The 27,469-nt window shown below is 45.5% G+C and overlaps 1 protein-coding gene across 3 annotated transcripts; it reads left to right on the top strand.

The window, feature by feature from the left end:
* The first annotated feature begins 472 nt into the window (after positions 1–472).
* TGM7 (transglutaminase 7) lies at positions 473–27,093 on the top strand. 3 transcript variants are annotated; one of them, XM_042235337.1, is made up of 13 exons: positions 473–605; positions 14,103–14,285; positions 15,138–15,383; positions 15,974–16,092; positions 18,006–18,134; positions 18,216–18,393; positions 20,736–20,874; positions 22,135–22,238; positions 22,673–22,915; positions 23,388–23,714; positions 24,073–24,233; positions 26,314–26,447; positions 26,706–27,093. In XM_042235337.1, coding segments are annotated over exons 1-13 (2,124 nt in total). In that variant the 5' UTR covers positions 473–604; the 3' UTR covers positions 26,866–27,093. The 3 variants fall into 3 exon arrangements, with proteins under 3 accessions (XP_042091271.1, XP_042091270.1, XP_042091272.1); XM_042235336.1 differs by lacking the exon at positions 473–605 and adding an exon at positions 5,439–5,517; XM_042235338.1 differs by lacking the exons at positions 473–605; positions 22,673–22,915 and adding an exon at positions 5,439–5,517.
* The last annotated feature ends 376 nt before the right edge of the window (positions 27,094–27,469 follow it).

The raw sequence follows: 27,469 nt of genomic DNA, 5'->3' as shown, positions 1-27,469 counted from the left end.
AAGTGGAGGATGTGCAGCCCGAAGATGTTACAAAATATGATTGTAGCATAATTGATGGGATTAACATATAATAAAGGAATAAAAATATTTTTGGCTGAAAAAACTGATGGGTCTGCTAGGCATAATCTCCAACCCAGTTCTAGCTGTTTAGACAAAATTCCTCCATCATTTTTGAAGGGCGAGAGAAGATCCTGGAAAAAAAGGTACCCAGGGACCAACTATGACTAACTCCCCTTGGATGTTTAGTTGTTATTAAAACAAGTCTGATGGCCGGGGGTGGTCCAGACTGAGATCAGATAGGCAAGTGAGGACAAGACAGGTGCAGCTCATTACCAGGAAGGGGCTGTCTGGATAGAAACCCAGACTCAGCAGCAGGGGTTCAGGAAGTGATTCCGGGTAGGTGTGGCTGATTTCACTAAGCCCTCCTGCCCCACCCTCCCTGCCTTATAACTGAAGGCCTTTGCAATCCTCCAGGTATATGGAGTTGGTCAAGAACCTCTAGCCTGGCAGAGCCAGCTAACTTATCCTTGAAAAGAGTGAGGCTGAGTTCCTAGTCTTCAAGCAGGCACCAGCTGTCAGGAGAGCAGGAGGATTTCTGGAAAACAGTAAGCAACCCTGGGGATGCTCTAGGACTTATGGGGAGGGGATGCCAGGAATTTCTCAACTTCCTGCTGATTTCATAGGGAAAGGACTGGTGTTTGTTTTAATTCAGATAGCACAGAACATGCTGTTTTGTAGAGGGCTTAGTCGGATCAGGTAGGATCATCCGGATGACACACAGAAAGACAGAAAAGTCTAGGGGGAGACGAATTCAGAGTGTGATCAGTGCTGTGAAGAAGAATCCAAGAGATCCAAGAGAGCAGATGTGGGGCCGCAGCTAGTCAGCAAAAGCTTCTGTGGGGACTGACATTTTTGCCGAGACCTAGAGAGTGGGTAGAAAGTGTGACCAGAGAAGGGTATGGCTTGGAGAAAGACTTTCATTTGGCAATTGGGCACACCACCAAAAAAAATCAGGAATCAGAGGTAGAACTGAGGGCGATACAGATGGAGACGTGGTCAGAGTGAAAGTGGCGGCAGATGTGGGGAGCGATGCAAACCAGTGACAAGTCAGGCAAGGGTATGATCCAGTCAGCTCACTCATCCTTGGTTTCCTCAGTTCCCCTGAGGATGATCTAGCCAGGAGTACTGACAAGACTGAGATTGAGGGGCTGGCCTTGGCTATGACAGTCTCTCTGTGGTCATGAATGTCTCCTTGAGCATCTTAACAACAGATCTTGACACACGGTCTTTCACGCAACATGAATCGCACAATCGGAAGGATCATAAATATTACTGTTATCAGTGAAACTGGCTAAAGTTTGGAGAGCACTTTAACACTTCCACAAACACTATCCACTTGATTCTCAAAAGAACTCCATGAACTGAGCACTACTCTCAGCCCCATTTTACACAGGGCTGAAGCTCTCATCAGTGCTTCCTTGATCAAGGTTCAATAAAGCCAAACAATCTCAGAAGCGCTAGAGCAGTATCCTAAACCAGGTTCCCTAATTCAGACACCTCTGTTCTCTCCATTTGGTCACAAGACCTTCAAATAGAAGGTTCCAGACAACTAACGAAATTTTGTAATATTTACAAAGATGAGTAAGAAATTATATGAATTTCTGGGGGATGGGTGGGGCTAACGAGTTCAATTTTGAAGATACTGAATCTGAAGTGACTGCAGGATCTTCAAGTGGAGAACCCAGTAAACACATATTAAGGGTGTGGAGCCACGAGAGGATTATAATGTGTCTGTATTTATTTTAGAGTTAAAGATCTCAGAGCTTGCTGTCTTGTAGGACAAATCGAGTGGATTAACCCTAACAGAGGTTAGTCTATTATCAACACAGAAATGATTCTATGTTTCAAGGGCTTTTTTCCCCTTGAAACTAAATGTAAAACTTGACTGTGTTGGGCATTAGTCTTTAATGGGGGGGGGGGGAACTATAAACAGGATATAATACAGTCAAAGAACATGATTTGCAAACCATCATGAATATTTTTTAACTGAAGTGTAGTTGATTTACGGTGTTGTGCCAATCTCTGCTGTTCAGTAAAGTGACTCAGTTGTACACCTACACACATTCTTTTTAATACTCTTTTCCCTTATGGTTTATCACAGGAGACTGCACATAGTTCCCTGTGCTGCATTAGGTCCCTACAGAGGACCTCACTGTTTATCCATTCTCTCTATATAATAGTTTGCACTTGCCAACCCCAAACTCCTGCTCCATCCCTCTCCTTCCTCCCTCCTCCTTGGCAACCACAAGTCTGTTCTCTGAGTCCGTTTCTGTCTTGTAGATAAGTTCATCTGTGCCGTGTTTTAGATTCCACATCTAAGTGATATCATGTGATATTGTCTTTCTCCTTCTGACTTACTTCACCTAGTGTGACAATCTCTAGTTGCATCCATGTTTCTGCAGATGGACTTAGTTTGTTCTTTTTTTATGACTGAGCAGTATTGCATTGTATATATGTACTGTATCTTTCTCCATTCATCTATCGATGGACGCTGAGGTTGCTTCCATGTTCTGGCTCTTGTGAACAGTGCTGCTATGAACACAGGGGTGCATGTATCTTTTTGAATTAGTTTTGTCCAGATATATTCACAGAAGTGGTATTGCTGGGCCATAAAATCTGTAATGAACATTGATCATAATGTAATCAATTGATTATAACCTAATTAAAACTTAGTTGCCCAATATAGTTACCTAGCTACATTCCAGGCGGGGTGACAAGCACATATAAGAGGCTGGTGTGGGAACTACATTTAATATCCTGGGATAAAGCATAATGGGAAAGAATAGAAAAAAGAATGCATATGTATGTATGTATAGCAGAGTCACTTTGCTGTACAGCAGAAATTAACACAACATTGTAAATCAATGATACCTCAATTAAAAAAAAGAAAGAAGAAGCTGACAGGCTTATGGAGTTGGTCAAGAACCAAGGTTTAGTGTAATAAAGCTGGGAGTAATCAAGAGCTCAATTTGATGGGGGATGTTAAAGTTTTAAAACTAATCACCAGCATCTATAAAACTCTTAATTTCTAATGCAGTGAAGGAAAAACAGCATTTATTTATTTATTTATTTTTTACAATTTTGAAACTCCAAGCCTCTGACCCTTTGCTTTTATTCTCTTTGGTCAATGCAGGCAATTCCCATGCCAGTCTCAGAAGAAGCCCTAGCTTTCCCCATTTTCCTCCTTTGTTCCAGCTGTGCCTTTGGCCTGGAAATTCTTTTTCCTACCATCTCTCTCTCTCTGTCTCTCTGTTTTTCTCAAATCCTCTTCATCCTTCATGACCAGTGACTGCTCACATATCACAAAGCCTTTCCTGAGCTCCTCCCTAAAAGACCCCCATGGTTCTGACCGTGCTACTCAGGGCCGGGTCCTTTGCAGAGAATATTTGTGTGTGTTTTATCTTCACAAACATATTAAACAAGAGGCTAAAGATCAGCTTTTACTACCTTTGTGTGCCTCAAAACTACTAACATGATGCCATCGACATCACAGTCATCAATTCTTATAAAAATGAAGGAAGGAGGGAAGGAAAATAGTACTGGAAATTGGGACACTCAGTCTTAATGGGGCCAACAGGATTGACAAAATGGAATTTGTTTGGTTAACCTGGATAAAAATATTGTAGTTATTTTAGGAGAACTTCTTTTCCCATATAAGCCCCCAAATAAGAATTGAAGGGTTTGAATAAATAATAAATAAAATTTAAAAGTATAAAAGCTTATTTTACAAGGCAAAAGTCATTATATTGTTTAAGGCCATATTTTCAAGTAGAATGGCAAACTGTCTTATATGGAAATTATCACTTTAAACAAGTTCTATCTTAAAATACAGGATGGCTGCAACTATGGGAAAAAAACAAACCACCTCAGCATAGATAAAATAACGAGAAAGAAATTTACCAAAATGTATACCGCCCCGCAACACGAGCGAGTTCAGTGTATCCAACTAGGACTATTTCCTTAAATACACTCAACACATTTTAAAAAGGCAAAGGATATGACAGAAAGCTTTCATTATAATAAGCCCAGAAATTTGTGATGAATCACACAGTTTAACCCAGGCAATTAGGCGCCTCTTACATACCTTGGACAATGATCAGTAAATATGTAAATATCTTTCTGTTTTCTCTGCAGCACTATTATTTTACCAAACTAAATACTTCCTCCAGGACTGTTGACTGGATGCTTCTGCTTCTCTCTGTAAACTGTCAGTCTGGTTGAATACTCAGGCCCAGATCTCCAGCCATGGTCCTCCTCATACTTTTCTCACTTTTTCTTAACAAAAAAACACTTTTTTTTTTTTTCCTGGGATGTCCCTGGTGGTCCAGTGGTTAAGATTCTGTGTTTGCACTTCAGCGGACATGGGTTTAATCCCTGGCCAGGAAACTAAGCTCCCGCATACGGAGAGGTGCAGCAAAAAAAAAAAAAAAATTTTGTTTTCCTCCCTTATGAAAACATCTTACCCTTACACTGTGTGTGCGCATCAGTCACTCATTTGCGTCTGACTTTTTACGACCCCTTGGGCTGTAGCCTGCCAGGCTCCTCCATCCACGGAATTCTCCAGGCAAGAGTACTGGAGTGGGTAGCCATTCCCTTCTCCAGGGGATCTTTTCAAACCAAGGATCAAACCTGGGTCTCCTGCATTGCAGGCAAATTCTTTACCATTTGAGCCACCAGGGAAGCCCTACCCTCGCACTCTGGATTTGTTTAAATAAGAAAAGTATAAATCAAGAAATCACATTCACAATTTGCTCTCACAAAAGAGCAGTTTATGGTATTTACTTCTGTCTTTTAAAAATGGGTCCACCTGCACAAATAACAGTTTTTACAACATTGGAATAAGCTGCATTGTTTCTATCCTGCTTTTTCCTTCCAGTTAGCCTTATATTATAGGCATTCCCCCTTCTCCTTGGAAAGTTTGTCAGCTTCACTCTTAACCAATAGCACAATAATGCACTATTTTAATATACTCATTAGAGATACAGGACGCAAAGTTCTCTGGTCCTATGGCTCTTCGTGAATAACCTTCCAGAGGGTAGCTCCTTCCTTCCTCATCTCTCTCCTTGACTTAGAGTGAACTGGGTCCCAAGCCTTGAAGTGACAAAGGCAGAAAATGACAGATCCAGACCAAGCCTTGCCTTCCATGTGGAGTCTTCTCAGCTTAAAAAGGAGACCTTAAAAAGGAGACCTCAGAAACAAATCCCTCAGCAATTTTAAAAAAGGCTTTCGACAGAAGCTCGTTTCCTTAAGCTAAGATGCACCCGGAACAACGGGAAACTTGAGAACAGGAGGAGTACTAGGAGGAGGAGGAGGAAGAAACGGTAGCCCCACCCGCCTCAGGATGGAGGGAAAGGTTCTCGTGAGATGACTAAATGCTTAGAGAGGCAATTTGGTCTAGAGTCTTAATGCTGATTAGCTGAAGGGCCTTGGCTGACAGAACGAGGGAGATGGATGAGGGTGAGTACTGGGAATCTAACTTTTCTGAGGTGCTAAGTCAAGGGAAGGGAGGCCTTTGGCGAGGGGAGGAGAACAGCAGAGACAGGAGACCCTGGATTGAGGCTGTTACCTTGTTGCGCATATGCCCCCTTCCTCCCATTTCCTCACCTTTGATCAGACCTTGGCACGATCTTACAGTCATTCCTTTCCTTCTGAATGGATTCAGCTTAACCTTGAAGCTATGGACAATCTTTTCTTTAACATCCTGGGACTGGAATGACTTTGGACGGTCTGAGGAGGTCGTTTCCATGGCTGACTCTGGAGCTGAGGGAGGGCCACCTCCAGGATCCTAGACCTCTCCTGGTCCAGCTGCTCCTTAGAGAGCTGTCCTGGCCCCTGAGCTCAGGCCGCCTCAGAGCTGCAGCCACTCTGCTGCTGGGACTGAGAAGAACAGGGCCTGGCAGGCCGGCTCAGCCTGGTGGACAGACACACTGGGCCTGCCAGGCGAGGGGACTAAGATAGAGTGTGCATTTCTTAAAGCTGTGTCCTAAATCCTATATTATATGAACTATTAGGAATTAGAGGTGCACACGGTATTTTTATACAAGCCAGAGTTTAGTAGAGCCTTCTCCATAGACTTGTTGTTATGCTAGATTCCAGGGTACTTTTGTGCTAAATTCTAGGGTATTTCCCCCCTTGGCTATCCCCAATTACTGTAAGCCTAAGATGTTATATTATCTTTTAAAATATTATGCTTTAACTAAACAAGTAATACACACAAAAAATATGCTTGTTATAAAAGGTAAAAAGTACATATTTTTGGATAAAAATTCCCAAGTCCCCTTTTATGTATAATGTATTCCCAGTCCTCCTCCTTCCTCATTGGAACGAACTGTCAACAATTTGGTTAACTGCTTTTAAACAACACTAGGTTATATAAAATTGTTTTATACAATAAGATTATATAATATATATTATTTGATGACTTGCTTTTTAAAAAACTTAATCATATATCTCAGAAATCTTTGCAGGCTGGTACATATTGGTTTATCAATTGGTCTAAATAATTATAGTTTTCCATTCTGGGCATAGAAATACAATTTCTTTAATAAATTTATGTATTTGTACTATGCCTTATTCCTGGACATTTAGATTGTTTCCGATATTTTTCTCTTATAAACAATGCTGCAATACATGCCCTGTCAATATAACTTTGCATATGTATACAAATACTTCTGTGAAATATTTCTAAAAGAAGAACTATTAGACCAAGTACAATATCCACTGTAAGTTTTAATGGATATTTGTAGAGGAGGGAAAACTTAACATTTTTCCCTCTCCCAGTTAGGCTTGTTGGCTGGGAACCTATAAATTAGATCAGCAAATGACAGATTAACAGAAAAAAAGAAGTTTATTAACATGTGAACTGCACATGTGCAAAGAAGCATGCTGTGATGAGTAACTCAAAGGGGTGGTGAGAACTTGGGCTCATACATCATGTTAACAAGAGAACATACATTTTCACAGAAAGGACAAAAGAAAAGGACTTTGAGTTTCTAGGGCAGTAGATTGTTGGGCGGTAAATTATGGGAGGGAACTAATGGAAGGTAAGGGTTAGTTAATACAGTGTTATATAGATCCCTATGGTTTTTCCTGTGGTCATGTATGGATGTGAGAGTTGGACTGTGAAAAAGGCTGAGCGCCCAAGAATTGATGCTTTTGAACTGTGGTGTTGGAGAAGACTCTTGAGAGTCCCTTGGACTGCAAGGAGATCCAACCAGTCCATTGTGAAGGAGATCAGCCCTGGGATTTCTTTGGAAGGAATGATGCTGAAGCTGAAGCTCCAGTACTTTGGCTAACTCATGCGAAGAGTTGACTCATTGGAAAAGACTCTGATGCTGGGAGGGATTGGGGGCAGGAGGAGAAGGGGACGACCGAGGATGAGATGGCTGGATGGCATCACTGACTCGATGGATGTGAGTCTGAGTGAACTCCTGGAGTTCGCGATGGACAGGGAGGCCTGGTGTGCTGCGATTCATGGGGTCGCAAAGAGTCAGACACGACTGAACAACTGAACTGAACTGAACTGAACTGGGGCTATCTCTGGATTGATGAGGGTCTAGAACTGTCTCTGGTGATTAACTTCTGTCCTTCCTAGTAGAGAGGGGAGGGGGAGTGTGCGTGCTCAGTCAGTTGCTTCTGATTCTTTTTGACTCCACGGACTATAGCCCACCAGGTTCCCCTGTCCCTGGAATTTTCCAGGCAAGAATACCAGAATGGATTGCCATTTCCTGCTCCATGGGATCTTTCCAACTCAGAGATCCAACCCGTGTCTCTTGCATCTCCTGCACTGGCAGGCAAATTCTTTACCACTGAGCCACCAGGGAAGCCTGGAGGTGGGGGGGGGGGGCACCTTTACAAATTAAGTTCTGCTTTTAGGCAAATAGGGGAGGTCAGAGAGCTTTTCTTTTATCTGCTGCTTCTCAGTTGCCTTCAGCTCAAAATAATCTTTATCCTGAAGTGGTATATTTGGGGGTGGCATAATTTGCTACCTTTCAGTTCAACAATTTTCTCTAAAAAGTCTGTATGAATTTATCCTCACACCATATATGAAATATAGGAGACAGTCCATTTCCATATACCCTCACAAAATAGACTGTTATTCTTTTAAGCATTTCTGGATGGATCAAAGATGGAATCTCATTATTGTTTTCATTTGCATTTCTCTGATTATAGCAAGACTTCTTAATATTTATGGCAACTTTTATATATAATGGATATTCATCCTTTGTTACATTTGCTGTAAAAGACCTAATTATTTAACTTGTACAGCCAGTCAAGTAATACTTTTGTCCTGCCAGCAGCTATTTGAAAATTGCTGAGTACTGAGTGGAAACAATCAAACAACACAATCATGTAGACACCATTAAATGAAAATAATGTTTCAAAGAAGCAACATAGTATTACATGATTAACTGACAGACAAGTGGTTCAAAGACTAAGAAATCGAGGAGCAGGGCAAAAGGCCAGGTGGGTGCCGGAGCTTGTTCTTCCCTGATTTGCTGGCATCGTAGGATGAGGAGGTTAAGAGGGGCTGTGGTTTCCACTGTGTTCTTCAGACCCATAGGTCTGAAGAGCAGTCAAGGGAACCCCCATCCCAGTTCTTCCACCAGAGTTGCTCCTCTCAGGTATGTTTGTTATGTTTTTATTTGAATAAATTACAATAGTCATTTATTTGGAAAGTAAAAAAAAAAGTGAAAACCTCCAAACTAACTTAAGAACTAGGTTCTACAATCAAACTGTCTAGGTTTAAATGACAATTTTGCCAGTTACTAGGTAGGTGATCCTGGGCAAGTTACTTAACCTCCTAAGTCCTCTGTCTGTTCATCTGTAATACGGAATTTGTATTATCTTGTTGGGTAGTTGTAGGGATAGAGGGAGATAATGCATAACACACAAAAAGCCTGGCACTTAATAACACTCAGTAAATGTTAGTGAGATATGAAACTTGTCACAGATGCTCCCCATCCTAAAATAACAGGGAAGGATTCATAAGGAAGTGGATGCCGAGTTTGCCTGAAGAATGGGTACAATACGGACATACACAGGTTGGGAAGAGGCAGGGCCATCCAGCGGTAAAGCTGGCCACAGTCTACTGGGAGGCCGCAATACACACAAGGGAAGTACAGTTGATTTATCGGCTGTTGGGAGGTAGGGCTGGATGCATGTGTTAGGACCCCATCGTGGAGGGCTTTGACTGCTTGGCTAAGGAATTTGGACTTGCATCTTTAGGTAGTGAGACATTGTCATCCTTATACAGAAATGCTCAGTAGTAATCTCATCACAAAGAAATCTTTGTAAGCTCTCACACAGAAGTGCCCTTTCATATTTCTTAAAAGGGAAGAGATGAAAACGAATGAAGTGTTAATCAAAGTCCCAAACTGACAATAACAATGAGAAGTGGAAAAAGAAAAGACATGGAGAAGTGGACTAACTGCAAGGACAAAGGCAGCAGAAGCAAAGGAGCCGAGTCCACCTGACATTCAACGGCAGGTGTCCACGCCCTCTGCTGACTGTACCAGGGCCGTCTTGTCCCCTTCACTCCCTCTGTCTGGAGCTTTCTAGTCCTTTACTAGTAGCCTGCTTGCCTGGGATATTGTGGGCAGTGGATTCTTTCAACTTGCCCTAGTCTGCATCCAAATTAGCCGAGGCCTTAGGAAGCCCAAGACGTCAAGGTATTTCACCAGAGGCTTACTAGCTCGCATACACCAGGGTGGTTCCTCCTTTCTTCCTACCCATGCCTTTGCCGAGATCTCATTAGCCTTTGCCTAGATTATTGCAATAGAATTCTTACTGCCCTTCATAGCCTAGTCTTGTTTCCCTCTGGTCTGGATTAATTCTGAAGCACAGCTGTGATCGTGACACTCCTCAAAAACCTCCCTTTAATCAAAGCAACACTTTTCCTTAAATACAAAATGAATACATATTCAAAGCAAATGCTGGGCTGACAGAAAAAAAACTCAAAGGAAAGAAAAATTTCCCATAATTTTACCACCTGCAGTTAATCTGTTAACATAATGTTTTTTTTTAAATTTTCTGTGTTGCTTTCTAAAGTTGCATGAATTATTTCCCCATATCCTTTGTCCTTTTGTTGATTACATCAGGATGAGAGGGATAAACTTTACATATTCAATTCTGAAAAAGCTGGCTAAAAATGTAACATTCAAAAAACTAAGATCATGACATCCAGTCCCATCACTTTATGGCAAATAGAAAGGGAAAAAGTGGAAGCAGTGACAGATTTTATGGTGGGGGGCTCCAAAATTACTGTGGACAGTGACAGTGGTCAGGAAATTAAAAGACACTTGCTCCTTGGAAGGAAAGCTATGACAAATTTAGAAAGCATCTTAATAAGAAGAGACATCACTTTGCCAACAAAGTTCCGTCTAGTCAAAGCTATGGTTTTTCCAGTAGTCATGTATGGATGTGAGAGTTGGACCATAAAGAAGGCTGAGCGCCAAAGAATTGATACTTTCAAACTGTGGTGCCGGAGAAGATTCTTGAGAGTCCCTTGGACTGCAGGGAGATCAAACCAGTCCATCCTAAGGGAACTCAACCCTGAATATTCATTGGAAGGACTGATGCTGAAGGCAAAGCTTCACTACTTTGGCCACCTGATGTGAAGAGCTGACTCATTGGAAAAGACCCTTATGCTGGGAAAGATTGAAGGCAAAAGAAGAGGGTAGCAGAGGATAAAATGGTTAGATGGCATCATCGACTCAATGGACATGAGTTTCAGCAAACTCCAGGAGATAGATAGTGAAGGACAGTGAAGCCTGGCATGCTGCAGTCCATGGGATCATAAAGAGTTGGACACAATTTAGTAACTTGAACAACAACATCCAATCCTTTTTGTAGGATATTTGGGTTGCATTGAATATCCTTATGTTTATACTTTTATACACAAATTATGATTTTTCTTAGGAAAAATTTCTAGAAGAGGAATTTGTGGATCAGAGGAATTTGTGGATCAATGGAATTTGTTTCAAGGCAACCTTTCATTTCATAAGAAATGTTGATAAACTGCCTTCAGAAAGGTGTAACATTTTATCCTCCCATCAGGGAGAGTTAGACACATTACTACTGGGCAAATAGCAGCATCTCAGCCTGGAGTCAAGCCACTCCTCATACTGGCCCTGCTGCCCTCGAAGGCCTCTCTCTCTCCTCCTCTACAGCCTTACTGTCATCTGCCAGGTTATTCTCCTTGTACTTCACACATATCCATTCACGCAAACATCTCCGAGCACCCACCAGGGAAGGCAGGAGATTGTGGAGGTTAAAGGGGCAGGCTCTAGAGCCAGCCTACGGGGGTTTGAGCCCAGCTCTGTCCTTGCTGCATGGCAGGGACAATATGAACACCTCCATCCCAGAGTGGCTGAGAGAACGAAAATGATTTCAGACACATCAAATGCTTCAGATTGTGCCTAGCATGTGGTAAGTGTTCAGTGAATATCAGCTGTAATTATCAGCAATTAGGAACAATGGTTCATTCTAGGCAATGGGGGAGGGGTCCAGGGGTGAGAAGATGGCCAAGGTTTCTGCTTCCTGAAACTGATTCTAGATGCTATGAAGTGTGCTCTGCAGAAAGTCAAAAGGCTGTTGTGATGGCAGATGATCATAGGGCAGGGGATGGGGCATCATGTTCAGTGGTTAAGGAAAGTCCCTGCCTGTGTGATGGTTACGTCTGAGCCAAGACCCGAGGGGTACATGGGACATCTAAGTGTTTTGATGTCTAAGGTCAGGAGGTTGGCACCTCAGAGCTCATTGCAAGCAGACAGCTGCTCTAAAGTCTCTATTCACTTTAAGGCTCATAGTACTTGGAGATATATTTTGATCCTTTTATATCCTTGTCTTTGTGTTAGTCAAGCACCAGCAGTCATGCAGCCGCGGCTTACTTCTAATCTTACTCGTCATTAACCCCTGTGGGCTGGTGGCCAAGGCAAGACAGCCTTGTGGGCGTTACTATGTTGTTTTTTTACAGTTTTTTTTACTAATTGATTCTGCTTGATTTCCTGTTTTGTTGAACTTCTTGTTGATCCTCTTGGCTTTCTTTGCCTGCTCTCTTGAAGGCCCTCCCTTTTGTTCTCTGAAGTCACTGTCTCCTTGACATGAAAAACACTTCAGTGAGCTAAATGCATAATTATATTAAGTGAATATAATTAATATAGGATGCATTGTGATATTTTCTATTCTAATCTTTAAAAAAAATACTGGTCACATTTCTCTAAATTGATTTCACAAACTACTAATAGGTTAGACATGTTTACAAAATGCTGTTTAATTATTCACAGTCATCTGTCTTGGATTGTGCCCTGAATTTTCTGGTTCCAATAATATAACTATTTAAGTGCCTATGTTACATTTAAAAGGCTGGAAAACTTTGTACTATTTGATCCAGTGACCCATCTTTGAATCTGCCTCAAGGAAAGATTGTTACTAGGAGAGGGGGTCAAGTGAGCATTGTACACGTTTTGTTTTCAGCCAGATATTTGACAAATTTGTGAGAAAGATGCAAAATGAAAGCTGGATTTGACTTTAGACTGTGAAGACAATTTAAAAACACCTAATCAAAAAAAAAACAACCCCACCTAATCCAGTTTCCTCACATAGAGAATTAGATGCAGTCACAGCTAGCTGAACAACTCTACTTACAGAGTATTTCCCAATGGCTCAGTGTTCATGTGGAAGGAAGCTCCAACGGTGATACTCCACTGGCCTGGGACTTAACCCTTAATGCTTAAATCAGCGTATGACCGAAGACTTGGACAACAACCTGGAAGACAGTTTAGCCAGTTCCCAGATGGCGAGAGAAAGTGTTTGGGTGAAAGAATTAGGACTCAAAAAAATTCAGCCAGGTAACAAAGACAGGCTAAAACCATCAAAGTGAACTCATTTAGTGAAATTGTAAAGAACTTTTGTGAAAAAAGAGTTCAAATTGCAAATGGCACAAAAACTGGCTGGAGCAAACATGAGCTTTTCCTTTAGGGGGCTGTTTGGCAGAACCCCCAGCAACTACCCACTAGACGCCTGTAGCAGTCTCTCCCCAAGTTGTGACAACCAAAAATGTCTCCAGATTTTGCCAAATGTCCTCCAGGGGGCAAAAATTCCCCCGTTTAGAACCACTGAGATAACTGATGTACTACTGGGGGGAAAGGACGGAATGAATTTTTATCACCAGCAAAAACAGTGAAGCAAATACAACCTGAGGCGCCAGTGCTAAGAGCAACTGCTGCTGACTGAGTGCTCACCCTGCACCTGCCACCGTGCTAAGGCCTTTACACGTGAATCCTCACTTCATGCCCACATGAACCCTAGGAGGTGGGCACACCATTGTCACCATTTTTCAGCCGAGGACACTGATGTCCAGGGACCTTAACTGACTTGCTCAAGGTCTCATAGCCAAGATGGCGACATCTTGCACTATTATGCTATGAGACTTTTAAGATTATACACTAAGTATACACATTAGGCAGCAGCCAGTGCCTTCATCCACCTGGAATGTGGCTGAGAAGTAAGAAATGAAGTTGTAAATAACCTTGTGGTGCCCACCTGCACCCACATCCTAAAGCAGGGACTTGCCTGTAGCTAAGGTCCCAGCCTCCAGTCACTTCTTTGACTTAGAAAGTGTTAGTCGCTCAGTTGTGTCGGCCTCTTTGGGACTCTGTGGACTGTAGCCGCCAGTCTTTGACTTAACTCATACAAAGTTCTAGTATGCTCTTTCTTCTATCATCAGGATAATAGAGTAATTTTTAGAAAGCTTGTCAACCAAAGCGATTAAGACCACAAGACGGCACTTCAAGGGTTAAGTTTCAGTTATCTGGAATTGTGTTGTCTAGGACCTCAGTTCTTGAGCTAGGTTCAGAGGTCACTGGAATCACTGTGCTAAATTGCTGAGTCCTGAAACTAGGCAGCAGGGTGCAGAGGTCTAAGATCTGGACAGCAATCATAGCCAAGTTAGAGCCAGGTGCAACAGAAATGTCGAGAAGTGTTGGGGATGCTGAGCCCAGGAAGCCACAGCTGTCCCCTTGCCCCATCTCACCCCCCAGTGGCAGCCTTGGAGCTCAGGTCCGTCGACCTGCAGAGCGCCAAGAACAACCAGGAGCATCACACACAGGAGATGGGCCTCCAGCGGCTCATCGTGCGCCGTAGCCAGTCCTTCACCATCCAGCTGCATTTCAACCGCCCCTTCCACTCGAAGAATGACTCCATCACCTTTGTGGCTGAGACAGGTAAGCCCACCCCTCCCCAAGGCAAAGTTCATCTGTAGGGCCCCTGCCTCTCCTTTCTGAACCACCCTCTCTCTCTTCTCCTGGGACCCCTAGATTCCTATTAGTGCACTTAAGATCTGGCTGACTCAGCCAACTAAGGTTGTGATAATAACAGACAACTTTTAAATATGCAACAGGCGCTGTGCTACAAATTCATGCACGTTATCTTGCACATTATCTCATCTAATCCATGACAAGACTTTCAGGTGGATACTACTATGATCCCATTTTATAGAATAAAAAAAAACAAACAAACAAACTGAGGCCTACATTGGAAAAGGGCTTCCCAGGTGACACTAGTGGTAAAAAACCCACCTGCCAATGCAGCTGCCGATCCCTGGATCGGGAAGATCCCCTGGAGGAGGGCATGGCAACACACTCCAGTATTCTTGCCTGGATAATTCCATGGACAGAGGAGCCTGGTGGGCTATGGTCCATAGGGTTGCAAAGAGTCAGAAACGACTGAAGTGACTTAGCATGCACGCACTTGATAAAGAATATGCCTGCAATGCAATAGACCTAGGTTTGATCCCTGGGTCAGAAAGATCCCCTGGAGAACAGAATGGCTACCCACTCCAATATTCTTGCCTGGGAAATCCCATGGACAGAGGAGCCTGGTGAGCTACAGTCCATGGGGTTGCAAAGAGTCTGACACGACTATCACGACACAGATGTTAAGTGTTTGTCCAAGGACATCTAGTGTCAGTAAAAGGATTAGCAAGTTGTGGGAGGAGGTAAGGGTCCTTCCAGTTCCCCTGCAATCAGGTCACATAGATTTTGAGCCTCACTTCAGGGTCTTTCTCTCTCACACAGGACCAGCACCCAAGGAGCTTCTGGGAACCCGAGCCACCTTCTTGCTCACCCAAGCCCGACAAGGCAATGGCTGGAGTGCTTCTGACTTCACCGTTCATGCCAACTCGCTCTATGTCTCCCTTTTTACACCACCCAGTGCAGTCATTGGTCCCTACTCTCTGAAGATGGAGATCTCTCAGGGCCCAAGTCATAGCACGACCCACCCTCTGGGGACCTTCATCCTACTTTTTAACCCTTGGAGTGCAGGTATAACGTGTTCACAGGTTGTAATGCTAACTGATCCATTGGGAATGATCTGTGAGGGTCTACTTAGAAAGTCCCGAAGATAAACTGCTGGATATCTATGCAATGTGTTACCATGTGCTCACTAAAAATCACCTTAACAGAGAATTTTTAATGGGATGATAAAAAAAGGTCATGGCTTGATGTTAAATGAAATCGATTAGGGAATGGAACACATATGATCTTAATTACACATATGTGCAGAAAAAGAAAGTGCAGACAGGTTACACCAAAATATAATGACGAGTGTCTCAGTAGTGGGAAGGGGTGAACTTTACTATCCTCTTTCTGTCATCCATCTTTTCCAAATCTCTATGACCAGCTGGCTGCTTTTAAAACCAAGAGAAGATAATCTTTTTCTAAAGTGTAGCTTATATCGCTGGCCTCTAGAAAAGCACATAGACTTTTAAGGAGCCCAGTCTTGATGTCTATTGCCATCAACCCATTGCTTCTCTGATTATCCAGGAAGATACTGTCGTTACTGTTTTTTAATTTTGTTACTGTTTATTTTTTGGTTCGGGGCTTTGTCCCCTCTGCTACTCTTATCTGCTCAGAGGACGACGTCTACCTGCCAAGTGAAACGCTGCTGCAGGAGTATATCATGATGGACTATGGCTTTGTTTACAAGGGTCATGAAAGATTCATCACCCCCTGGCCCTGGAACTACGGGCAGGTAACACTGTCAGCTGAAGTGGGCCTTAGACAACTCTGTTAGCTTGTGAAGTACCACTAACAGAAGTCAGGGTGTGTAGTGCTGGAGTGAGAGGTGCAAGGAAGGAAGGGGAAATGCTTTTTCTTCTCAGTTTTTAATATTTTGTATGAAAAACTTAAAGCATAATGCAAGTAGACAGGCTACTCTAATGAACCTCCATGAACCTCTTACCTTCAATAGTGATCAATTTATGGTGAATCTCGTTTCATCTGTATCAAGGATTTACAAACTATAGCCTGTGGCCCACTGCCTGTTTTTGCATGGCCCAAGAGCTTAGAATGGTTTTCATACTTTTCAAACTGCCAAAAAATAAGAATAAAAAAAAAAAAAAAAGAACATAGTCGTCCTTCAGTATTTTCAGGGCATTGGTTTCAGGATGCCTCCACAGATACCAGAAACAAGCATGCTCAAGTCCCCTATATAAAATGGCATAGTATAATATTTGCATATAACCTACGCACAACCTCGCATGTACTTTTAACTCATCTCTAGATACTTATAATACCTAAAACAATGTAAATGTTATGTAAATAGCTCCTGGAATTGTGCAGCAAGTTCAAGTTTTGCTTTTGTGGAATTTTCCAGAATTCTTTTCCCCTAATATCTTTGATTCTATTGGTTGAATCCATGGATGCAGAACCCACTGATACAGAGGGCTGACTGTATTTTGTGATGTGCAAATTATATGAAGCTCAAACTTCAGTATCTAATAATACCCTTTTATTGGAACACAGGCATGCTCATTCATTGAGGTAGCATCTGTAGTTACTTTCACGCCACAATGGCAGAATTGCGTGTGGAGACTGAGACCCTATGGCCTGCAAAGGCTAAAATAGTTATTCTTTGGTCCTTTACAGAAAAACTGCTGATCCCTGGTGTATTCTCCCCCATTCCTCCTACCTCATCACTGAATCTTTTGGAAGCAAATTACCACATCATTTAGTTCACTAATACTTCCAACTATAGTTCTAAAAGATGATGACTCTCTGGAAAATTAAACCACAATCCATTATTGTAACTGAAATAATGAATGCAGTTCTTTAATAACACCAATTATCCGTTTAGAGTACACAGCAGGGGATCACTGACTCTGAGCAACTTTTCTACTCCACCTCCAGCCATGGCTAGGATAGTTTCTCTCCGCCTCCCACTACCATCTCAGCCCTGTCCACACACCCTGGGAGGGAAGAGCGGGGTGGGGGCAGGAAGCAGGGAGCCTTGCTGAGGAAGATCAGTTTCCTGTTCCCTAACAATCTGTATTATTTTTGAAACTTGGAAAACCACCAGGGCATTTGATAGCCAAAAGGCTTAGGATGCATGTACAAATATATGTTGTTTGTCCTGCGTTTGTACTGTCCACTGTCTTCTGTGCCCACACCATCAAGGCTGAACTCTCTCGCTGACTTCAAGGCTCTCCATGCTCTTCTCACTCCTCACACACCTAGCCTTATATTTATCCATCTGATCCTTTCCTAACCCCACAAGTCCTCCAGAAAGAAAATCTCTGAGCCTTTGTCTCTGGTATCCACTGCACCCAACGACCTCAAGTGAACACCCCTACCTAGAGCTCTTCCTGTCTACTTAGTCCTTCCAAACCCACCGGCTCCAACAGTCTTCTCCTTTCAGTTGACTCACATCTCTCTAAATTCCATTTGCATTTTCCATCAGAAACACACAGGTCAGTTCTTCAAATCCTGAATCTGACACACTCCCAACTTGACTTATAAGCTCCTTGAAGGCAGGACCTGGTCTGATATTTAGCACCTACCCCCGCCACATATACACCATCCCTAAAAGTCAGTGCTACCGAGTTGGCTTCAGAATTCTAGACGTTTTTATTCTTCTCTTTGTTCTTCCGTGACTTCCCTGGCAAGTTTGAAGAGGACATCATAGATATCTGCTTTGAGATTCTGAACAAGAGCCTGTACTTCTTAAAGAACCCGTCCAAAGACTACTCGCAGCGGAACGACGTGGTGTACATCTGCAGGGTGGTGAGCGCCATGGTAAGACTGGAAGCTTCCCTGGCCCCACCCCAGCGTCCCCAGCTCAGGCGCTACGGAAGCTCATCTGTCTGTCCTCTTTAGATCAACAGCAACGACGACAGCGGCGTGCTGCAGGGGAACTGGGGAGAGGACTACTCCCGGGGGGTCAGCCCCCTGGAGTGGACGGGCAGCGTGGCCATCCTGCGGCAGTGGGCGGCCAGGGGCGGGCAGCCTGTGAAGTACGGGCAGTGCTGGGTCTTTGCAGCTGTGATGTGTACGGGTGAGTGAGGAGGGCGGGGTGGGAATGCAAACTCGCTTATTGACTCTTTTTTTTTTTATTTTAATTTTTACTTTATTTTACTTTACAATACTGTATTGGTTTTGCCATACATTGACATGAATCCGCCATGGGTGTTGACTCCTTATGATAACCCTCTGAGGTCGGGCTGGGATTGTCTCTACTTCACCTCAGTTAATTGTGGCTGGTCTACAGCCCCGCAACTAAGGAGTCGTGGACATTCAGCTCATAAACAGCACACTCTCTAGTCTCAGGGAATCCTGCAATATTCAGTGAAGGGCTGACCTGCTGCAGTCACTCCACAGACTCCTTGATGGAGCAGTTAGACTATTAGAATGGTCACCTGGATAGAGGAGCTTCTGGTCCCAAAGTGGAGGCAAAAGTGGCTTCTTTCTGCCAGCAGCTCAGCCTCCTCAGCTCAAGATGAGCCTGGGGTCAGGGGCAAGTTGGGGTAAGCTTGAGATGCCAGCAGATGATCCTGGGAAACCTTATCTCACCTGTAGGCAGAGCTGCTGGCTCCCAAACACCACTGAGAGATTCTTGAGGAGTTATTAAGAGATTTACTACTTTGTTAACTACCCTTAAGGAGCATCCATGTTTTGTACATTTATCAGTTACTTATAATTTAGTCCCTGGTCATCAATCATATTACCTGTGGATATGAGGGAAAGATGGAAAGCACTGTGGTGCCTGTTTATCCTCCCCCAAGAGGCAGGAGTACCTGGCACAGTGCTGCCTGTTCCACTGTGAGGCTCGAGAAATGTTTACTGAACTGATATGTTGACTCTGAGTTGGAGAATGAGGGAGCGCAGAATGGGAAGGGCAGAGACGGGGGCCGAAGTTCCAGACTTTTACCAGAAGGGCAACACAGCTTCGCAGTTATGTACAGGTGCTGCAGACAGCAGAGAGGTTTACATATGAGCGCTGAAATCAAGGGACCTCCTTGTGCTCATTCGTTTTCACTGGAAAATGCTCAGCACAGTGGCCGCACTTAGTACAGCCAGATTTGCCTTAGGCCGGGATGTCCCTGATCAGGCAGGAGTTAAGGAGGAGGGTTTAGGCCTTTCGACTCTGCGAAGAGAGGGAGAAGGTCTGGATCTGCATCTTTGCTCCACGTCTGGGCCTCTCCTCGGCCAGGCCCTAGAATCTACAGCCTTTGCATGAGGGGAGAGGTGCTTCTGCTGTTACCTCTGGCCACTCGCAGCCCTGGTCTGACTCTCACCCCTGCCAAAGATTTGTGAAAAGCCCAGGAGCTGTGCTGGGAGTGGACAGGTGATTGCAGACAGGTGGCATCCTTTGGGGCACTTGAATGAATTGAAACAAAAAGACTGGCCAATCTTAATAGTCCTCTTACATTTCAAAGCATTGGCATCCCCACAGGGGCCTCAGTGGGCACCATTTGCTCCTAAGAAGGATTGTTGTTCAGTTGCTAAATCATGTCTGACTCTTCGTGACCCCATGTACTGCATCATGCCAGGCTCCTTAGGGGTGGGATAAATCTCTCTCTAAACTCCTCACTTTGCCCGTAGAGGTGGGGGCCTGGGTTTCAAAGGTCACATCTGGCTCTTGGGTTAATTTCATCTACCCCTGGTAGGTGTGTCTGATGGCAGCAGTAGGAACGGGTTGCTATTTCCTTCTCCAGGATGACGGTATGTGTGATTCCTAAGAAGCCACAAGAGGGTGCTGTTGTCTTATCGAAGATGGTCGTTCCCTCACTGTCCATGCAAGATTCCCTTTGTCGCTGATGTCTTCTGCGTATCTCTATAAATCTATCCTGCTCTTCTATCCATACTCTGATTTCTTTCTTACCTGCTTCAAACCCTTTCATTTGAATTGAGTTACAGATCCAGAATTTCAGAACTGAAAATCATCTGGTCCAACTCCATTTTGTTACATACAAGCTAAGGACCGTCTACTTAAGGTCACACTGCTTCTCTTCTGAACACAGCACAGGTCTCATTTTTTTTTTCTTTTCTTTCAAATTATCAAATGCTTAGGTTCTCTGTTTTTGGTTTGGAAAGCTGCTGAATGGGAAAAGCCCTCAATGATCAATTGGGTTGTTGTTAATTGTTTTAAGTGACCCTCAAGTGATTTCTTTCTCCTGGTGGAATGGAAACCATGGATAGGACAGGTAGGCCGCAAGGATTCTGGGCCTGGGTGCGGTGCTCTGAGGATAAAGGAGGTATAACCTGCAAGAATGTTTAACCTGTAAGCACTTTGGCTTTTTTCTCTCCTCCAGCTTAAAAGTGAGAAAGTATGTACGTGAGACCAGTGATTCTGCTTGAAATGGATTTGGTAATTCCCCATGCATTTCCTCTCTTTAGTAATGAGATGCTTAGGTGTTCCAACACGTGTTGTTTCCAATTTCCGTTCTGCACACAACTCGGATGCAAACTTGACCATCGACACCTACTATGACCAACATGCAGAGATGCTGCCAACTCAGAAGCGAGACAAAATATGGTAAGGGGCACTGTCTCCTGCAGATCTCTGCTCTGTTCCAGGTAGGGCAGGAAAATTCTGATGCTTTCTGACATGATGCTTTCTGGCCTTAAGGAGATACTGCCCCATACATTGTTGCCAGTGCTCAGCCAGTCTTCAGCCAAAAAGCTGTTCTGGCTAATCAGATCATCACATCAAGCTCATTTCAGACATAGAAGACTACGAGTTAATGTACTCTGAGGTTGGCAACCAAATGAACAGACTGTGAGCCCTCTGAATACTGACCTCATCTTCCTCTTCCTTCATTGAGCCTTTCGGTCTGTCTGCATATTTCTCTGTTTCTCTCTCAGGGCAAAGCCGGGACTAGCTGTCTCTGCGTACTTACTCCGGTCTCTCTCGACCTCTCCTCTCCCTGCCCCACTCTCCCTCCTGGCTGGCATCCGTGTGTGTCTCTGTGTGTCCCTTTAGTTTTGGACCTCCCGTTGCTTCCCCTGGCTCCTCTCTCCTCTCTTCTACCCCAAATCTGATTTCCTGTTTTTGCTTTTCCAGCCAGTTTCCAGGTAAGACCTTTGAATTGTATGAGAATTAGCTGCTGTCCCTAGCACTCCCTCCCTCCCTCTCTGAGCTCCTCGAGGGCTGAAACTTCTCTGGCTCTACGAGCAGTAGTTTATCTGGGGAGGACATACAGTCCTGTAGAATTCTGTCTGTGAACACACAGCCTGAACCTAATCATGAGGAAACGTCAGGCGAGTCCAAAATGAGGACCACTCTGATAAAAATCAATCAGTCAAGACTATGTTCAAAATGTCAATGTGATAAAAACAGAGCCTGCAGAACTCTTCCAGTTCAAAGGACACAAAGGGTATTGCCCAACTAAATGCAGTGTGTGATCCTGCACTGGGTGGAAAAAAAATGCCATAAAGGACATAATCAGGTCAACTGACCACACTGAAAAATAGACAATAAGGTAGATAAAGTATAAATATTAAATGTGTGAAGTTGAGAACTGTATAAGACTACGTAAAGGAAGATCCCTATTCTAGGAAATCTCCATCTGAAAGAAAGCCAGTGCTAAAGCGAATGGAGCAAAACGCTAACAACAGATGAGCTGGGTATATGGGTGGTGTTTATCCTAGTCTTGCAACTTTACTGTAAGCTTGAAATTACTTCCAAATGTAAACAACATAGAAGAAGCAATGATATAAAACACTCAGTGTAGGGTCTGATACCTGGCAAATCCTCTGAAAATGTGAGCCCTTTTCTCCTTACTGCCTTCTGCAGGAATTTCCATGTCTGGAATGAGTGCTGGATGATCCGGAAAGACCTCCCTCCAGGATACAACGGGTGGCAGGTTCTGGACCCCACTCCCCAGCAAACCAGCAGCGGTGAGTGAAGACCACTGTGGAAGGGCCTGCACTCTGTGGAGAGGCCATTCAAAGCGACTGACCCCTTGAGCAGGAGGCCAAAAGGGAGCGATGCCTGTCCCACTTCGTCCACTTTTCAAAGTCGTAGCAGAGACAACTTCGGGTCCGGGGTCTAACTTTGCCATTGACAGCTGGGTGGGCCAGTGAGTCACCGGACCTCTCAGTCATTTGCTCCCCTGTAAAGGAGGGAAGATGAGGATGATGCTTCCCAGGGTGGCTGTGAGCATCAGATGAATTCGTGGGAACTGGAGAGTACCCAGTGGAGGAGGCTCATTGATGCCACTGCCTCTCCCCATCCCACCTCCCTCCTTTGCCTCCCACGGCCATGCCCCACTTGCCCTAGCCCACCTGTCAGCAGCCGAGTTAGTGGTCCACCACTCCTGTTCCCTGCCCAGGGCTGTTTCGCTGTGGCCCTGCCTCCGTGAAGGCCATCAGGGAAGGGGAGATCCACCTGCCTTACGATACCCCATTTGTGTATGCCGAGGTGAACGCTGATGAAGTCGTTTGGCTATTGAAGGATGGCCAGGCCCAGGAAATCCTGGCCCATAACACCAGTTCCATTGGGAAGGAAATCAGCACCAAGATGGTAGGGTCAGACCAGCGCGAGAACATCACCAGCTCCTACAAGTACCCAGAAGGTGCCTGGGACCCCAGGATTTTCAGGGAGGGGGGCAGCTCTTACCTCCTTTGCTTGCCTGGCAAGGGGTTTGAAGATGACTCTCATGTGTAAACCATTACCACCTAAGCCAACCACCTCCTCCTCAAAAGACGACTAAGAACAGCATCCAGTGCTTATATTCAGGAGCTCATTTAACCCCAATTTTTGGCAACTCTGTGAGGCAAGGAGATATCCCTGGGCTGAATGTGACAGAGCCCTGCACCAAGAGGTGAAGGGACCATGATGGAGCGAGGGTTTGAGCCCAGCGGCCAGCAATACCCATCCCCGTGTTCTCAGCTGTGAGGCTGTATCATCTCTTTCAGCAGCTATTCTTGGGGTTGGGGCTTTGGGAGGGGGTCTGGGAGTTTCTGGGAGCCTTGTTTCCCCAAGAAGGTCATTGTTCCTCTTGAATCCTCCCCACTGATGTCTTTCCTGGCTCTCCTTTCTGTCAGGATCCCCTGAGGAGCGGTCCGTGTTTATGAAGGCCTCCCAGAAAACGCTGGGTGTACGGAGGACCTCTTCACCATTCCTAGATCTGTTGGGGTCTGGGGGTGCTGTGGGCCAGCCGGCACAGCTGCAGCTTCACCTGACCAGGAAGCCTGAGTGGGGCCAGGACCTGCTGCTGAAGCTGCATGCCCGGAGGGTGGCAGACAGAGCCCACCCCCAGGGGCCCATCCACCTGGTGGTGGACTTCTGTGCACAGACTCTGCTGCACAACGGTGGTACCCGGAAGCCCCTCTGGAGACAGAAAGTGCACTTGACCCTGGACTTTGGGGAGGGTGAGTATGAGGCAGACCTGGAAAGGCATCTACAAGGAAGGGAGCTTGGGGCCATGAACAAGTCACCCCCAGTACACACACACACACACACACACACACACACTCTCTCACATACATCGGGCAGTGAAGCTGCTGTTGACAGGAGGTTGAATGCCAGGTACTATACCTCTGATGCTGCCACCAGGGAAACACAGCAGTGACCTCGGGGGGCTGGGGTGTCGGGTAAGCACTATCTCTCTCTTTCTCACACACACACATGTAGACGCACACTCATTCTCTCTCACACACATACACATTTTCACTCTCTTTCTTTCTGAGACCCATTCCTGGACTCAAAATGCATTTTGTCTGTGCTTAGATATACAGTGGCCGCTCTCGCTACCTTATAACAATTACAGAAACAAGCTGACAGATGAAAAGCTGATCCGTGTGTCTGGCATTGCCAAAGTGGAGGAGACAGGGAGGTCCATGCTGGTTTTAAAAGATATCTCCCTGGAGCCTCCCCACTTATCTATTGAGGTAAGGCATCTGGACAGAGCAGGGGCTGGGGGGTGCCCTCTGACTCAGCCAACCCAGGGGCTGGGGGTACAGCAGCTAACAAGACACAGTCCCCGCCCTGGACACCAAATGGATGATTAGAGTGCAGTATGGTGTGGTCTCTGTGCTCTGTGCAAATGGAACGCTTCCCAGGGGAGGTGACATTTTATGGAGGATGCACAGGAAGACACTCTAGAGAATAAGGCATTTTAAGGCAAAGAGATAAGAAAGGCCGTGTCTGGAAGACGGAGGAGAGGAGACAGTTTTGAGAGAGACTCAGGCCAAATTCCTTGTCACCTGATAAGACAGGGGTGACAAGGAAGAGGGAAACAAATGAAAGGTGAGCCTCACACCTCCAGTTCAGAGGCCTGAGGGGCTGGCGAGGCCATTGCACAGGGAATGAACACAGGTGGAGGAAGGGTCAGTGGAGGAGGGCAGGGACGATGCCCAGCTCCTGTTACCAGGGTTTTCCTTCCTCTGAAGCCGCCTTCCCCCACTCTCCCCTCTTACCTGAAAGACTTGCCCACTGCCTAATCCTCACCTGCCTGTGCACCTGGAGGATTTGTCAACAGCACTCTCCATCCCGATGGGAATGAGAACTGAGTGGCTCCACGTCATAAACCATCTGGCCACCTGACAGTTTTCTCCTGGGCTGTGAGGTCATCAGGCAGCCTCCCACGGAGTGGGGGGTGTGGGCGGGGGGAACAGTGGGCAGAATCACAAGAGCAGACACGAGCCTGGGGCTGAGATGAGGCCCTGCCCACCACACAGAGCCCTGGTTACAGCAGGATCCACTGCAAACACATCAGATGCCAACTAGGCTATTAACTGGTCCCCGTTCGTAAGAAGGAGATTCCCAGGTGGCTCAGTGTTAAAGAATCTGCCTGCCAATGCAGGAGATGCAGGTTCAATGTCTGGGTTGGGAAGATCTAGAGTAGGAAATGGCAACCCACTCCAGCATTCTCGCTTAGAAAATTCTATAGACCGAGGAACCTGGCAGTCTAAGGTCCATGGGGCTGCAAAGAATTGGGTGTGACTGAGCATATTGCTAAGGAACCATGGAATGATTTGTATGACTCTGCTGGATACCAAAGCTATTTTGATCTTGTTCAACTCTGGCACACTCACTAGAGTACAAAGGACTCGTTTCTTTTCTGTGAGTTCCAGGGGAGCCACAGTGTGTTCCTTTTCTGTGATTCTCTGATTGAGCCAGAACACGCTCCCAGTAGGATCTGGGTGGTCGAGTCATTTCCGTTCAAGACTTGTTTACCAGATAGCCATCATATGGTTGGCAGTGTGCTAGGCACTGGGGCTCAAGAAGTGAGTAGGACGGCACCCCTGCCTCCCACTCACAGACCAAGGCCATGACTGCCCTATGACACAGCCCTCACAGGTGATGCATGCAGCACACCTGGGGAGACTCAGAGTGGGTCTGCTGATGTACGTGGAGACAGAGCAGAGTGGGAGAAAGACCCTGGCTGGGGTCTGGGACACCTGGGTCAGGTCCGGGCTCTGCCATTAACATTTCTTGGGACCTTGGCCTCAGAATGACATCATTGTTGGCATATGGATGGCATGCATGACACTACTTCCTCATCCCATGCCTGTGTCAGACATTACTAATCAATCACAACTCTCTCACTGACTCTGGATTGTTCTCAAGATCCTTTTTTTTTTTTTTTGTAAATTTATTTATTTTTTAATTGAAGGATAATCTTAAGATTCTTTTTAATACAACATTCCTATCAGTCACAACTAACAGGTTGGAGCTGGCACTTAAGTTGAAATCTAACTGCCATCCTGAGCTAGATGATGGGGAGGGAATAGATTTCACCTTGGTGCCAATTCCCCATTGGCGGTGGCTTCCAGAAGTACTGTGAGCTTATAAGACAGGCCAGGGTATGTGATAACCACGAATACCCTGGGCTTCTGTTCTCTCCCTTGCAGCATCTTAACCCCTAAATAAGCAGTCCCTGGTGGTCAACAGATGGATGGAGTTCGCTGAACCGAGTGCAGGAAGGAGGCCACGTCCCCACGATATCCTTGTTTTCTCTCCACACAGGTGTCTGAGAGGGCTGAGGTGGGCAAGGCACTGAGAGTCCACATCTCACTCACCAACACCCTCTCGGTGCCTCTGAGTCACTGCACGATGGTGCTGGAGGGCAGTGGCCTCGTCAGTGGGCAGATATCAAATGAGTAAGTCCTGTGGCCACCCACCTGTCTCCTGCTGGTCTTTGATAAGGGGAGTCTCGTGGGCTCATAGGATGGTCCTTAGACTCCTGGAGGATGCCTCCTTGCCCCCACCTTCCCACCTTCCTCCAGAAAAGGTTGAGCTCGGTAGGTGGTGTGGGTGGGGTAGGGTGGGGTGGGAGGTGCTTACTGACCAAGAGCAGAATCCAGAACACTCACCCCAGCAGTTATTCCAGGCTCTAACAGGCCCTTTTTGACCTGCAGCCTTGGGACTCTGGTGGCCGGACACACTATCAAAATTCAAGTGGACCTCTACCCCATCAAAGCTGGACCCCGCCAGCTCCAAGTCCTCGTCAGCAGCAACGAGATCAAAGAGATCAAGGGATACAAGGACATCTTTGTTGCTGCAGCCAGGGCTCCTTGAGCCTCACGCTCACCTCCTCAGGCCCTCTAGTTGCCCAACTCCTTCCCTGCCCCACCTCCAGACGCCCTTTCAGCCCCCCTATCCACCCCTCAGGCCCACCTTGCTATCTTCTTCTCCTGGAGGTGTGTTTTATCTTTGTTCCTCTGCTGTCCTCTTCCTGGCCTACCTGGGGGTGAAGGGAAGCTCTGTGCATCTTGGGAAGAGACAATAAAAATACTTTATTTATCACCTGTGTTCTTTTTCTGTGCTAACAAGCTACTTACTGCTTATGGTCCTCTGTGGCTGGGCCCTTCCTGTCTTCTCTCTCCTCCTAGAAGGGCCTCGGCCACAAGAGAATGAACTGTGATTTCCTCTAAATTAGCCTTTCTGGAATGCTGGATCCCAGGTCTCGTCATTTAAATCATCTTAGCAAGTCCGCAAGCAGAGGCTGGAGGGACGTCCGGGGAAGGGGACCTGGGAGGATTCTGGGAGGACAGTGACTGCGGCACTGTGGGGACCAGGCAGAAGCTGCTGCTGGCCTGAGAGCCTGGGGACGGTGAGGCAGGGCCCACTCAGGGCGGTCCCAGGACGACTGGGAAGCACTTCGTAGAGGCTGCCCCCTAAA

This window comes from Ovis aries, chromosome 18 (genome assembly GCF_016772045.2).
Source record: "Ovis aries strain OAR_USU_Benz2616 breed Rambouillet chromosome 18, ARS-UI_Ramb_v3.0, whole genome shotgun sequence".
Lineage (NCBI taxonomy): Eukaryota > Metazoa > Chordata > Mammalia > Artiodactyla > Bovidae > Ovis > Ovis aries.
The sequence above is the reverse complement of the archived record's forward strand: the minus strand, read 5'-3'. Positions and strand labels throughout refer to the sequence as shown.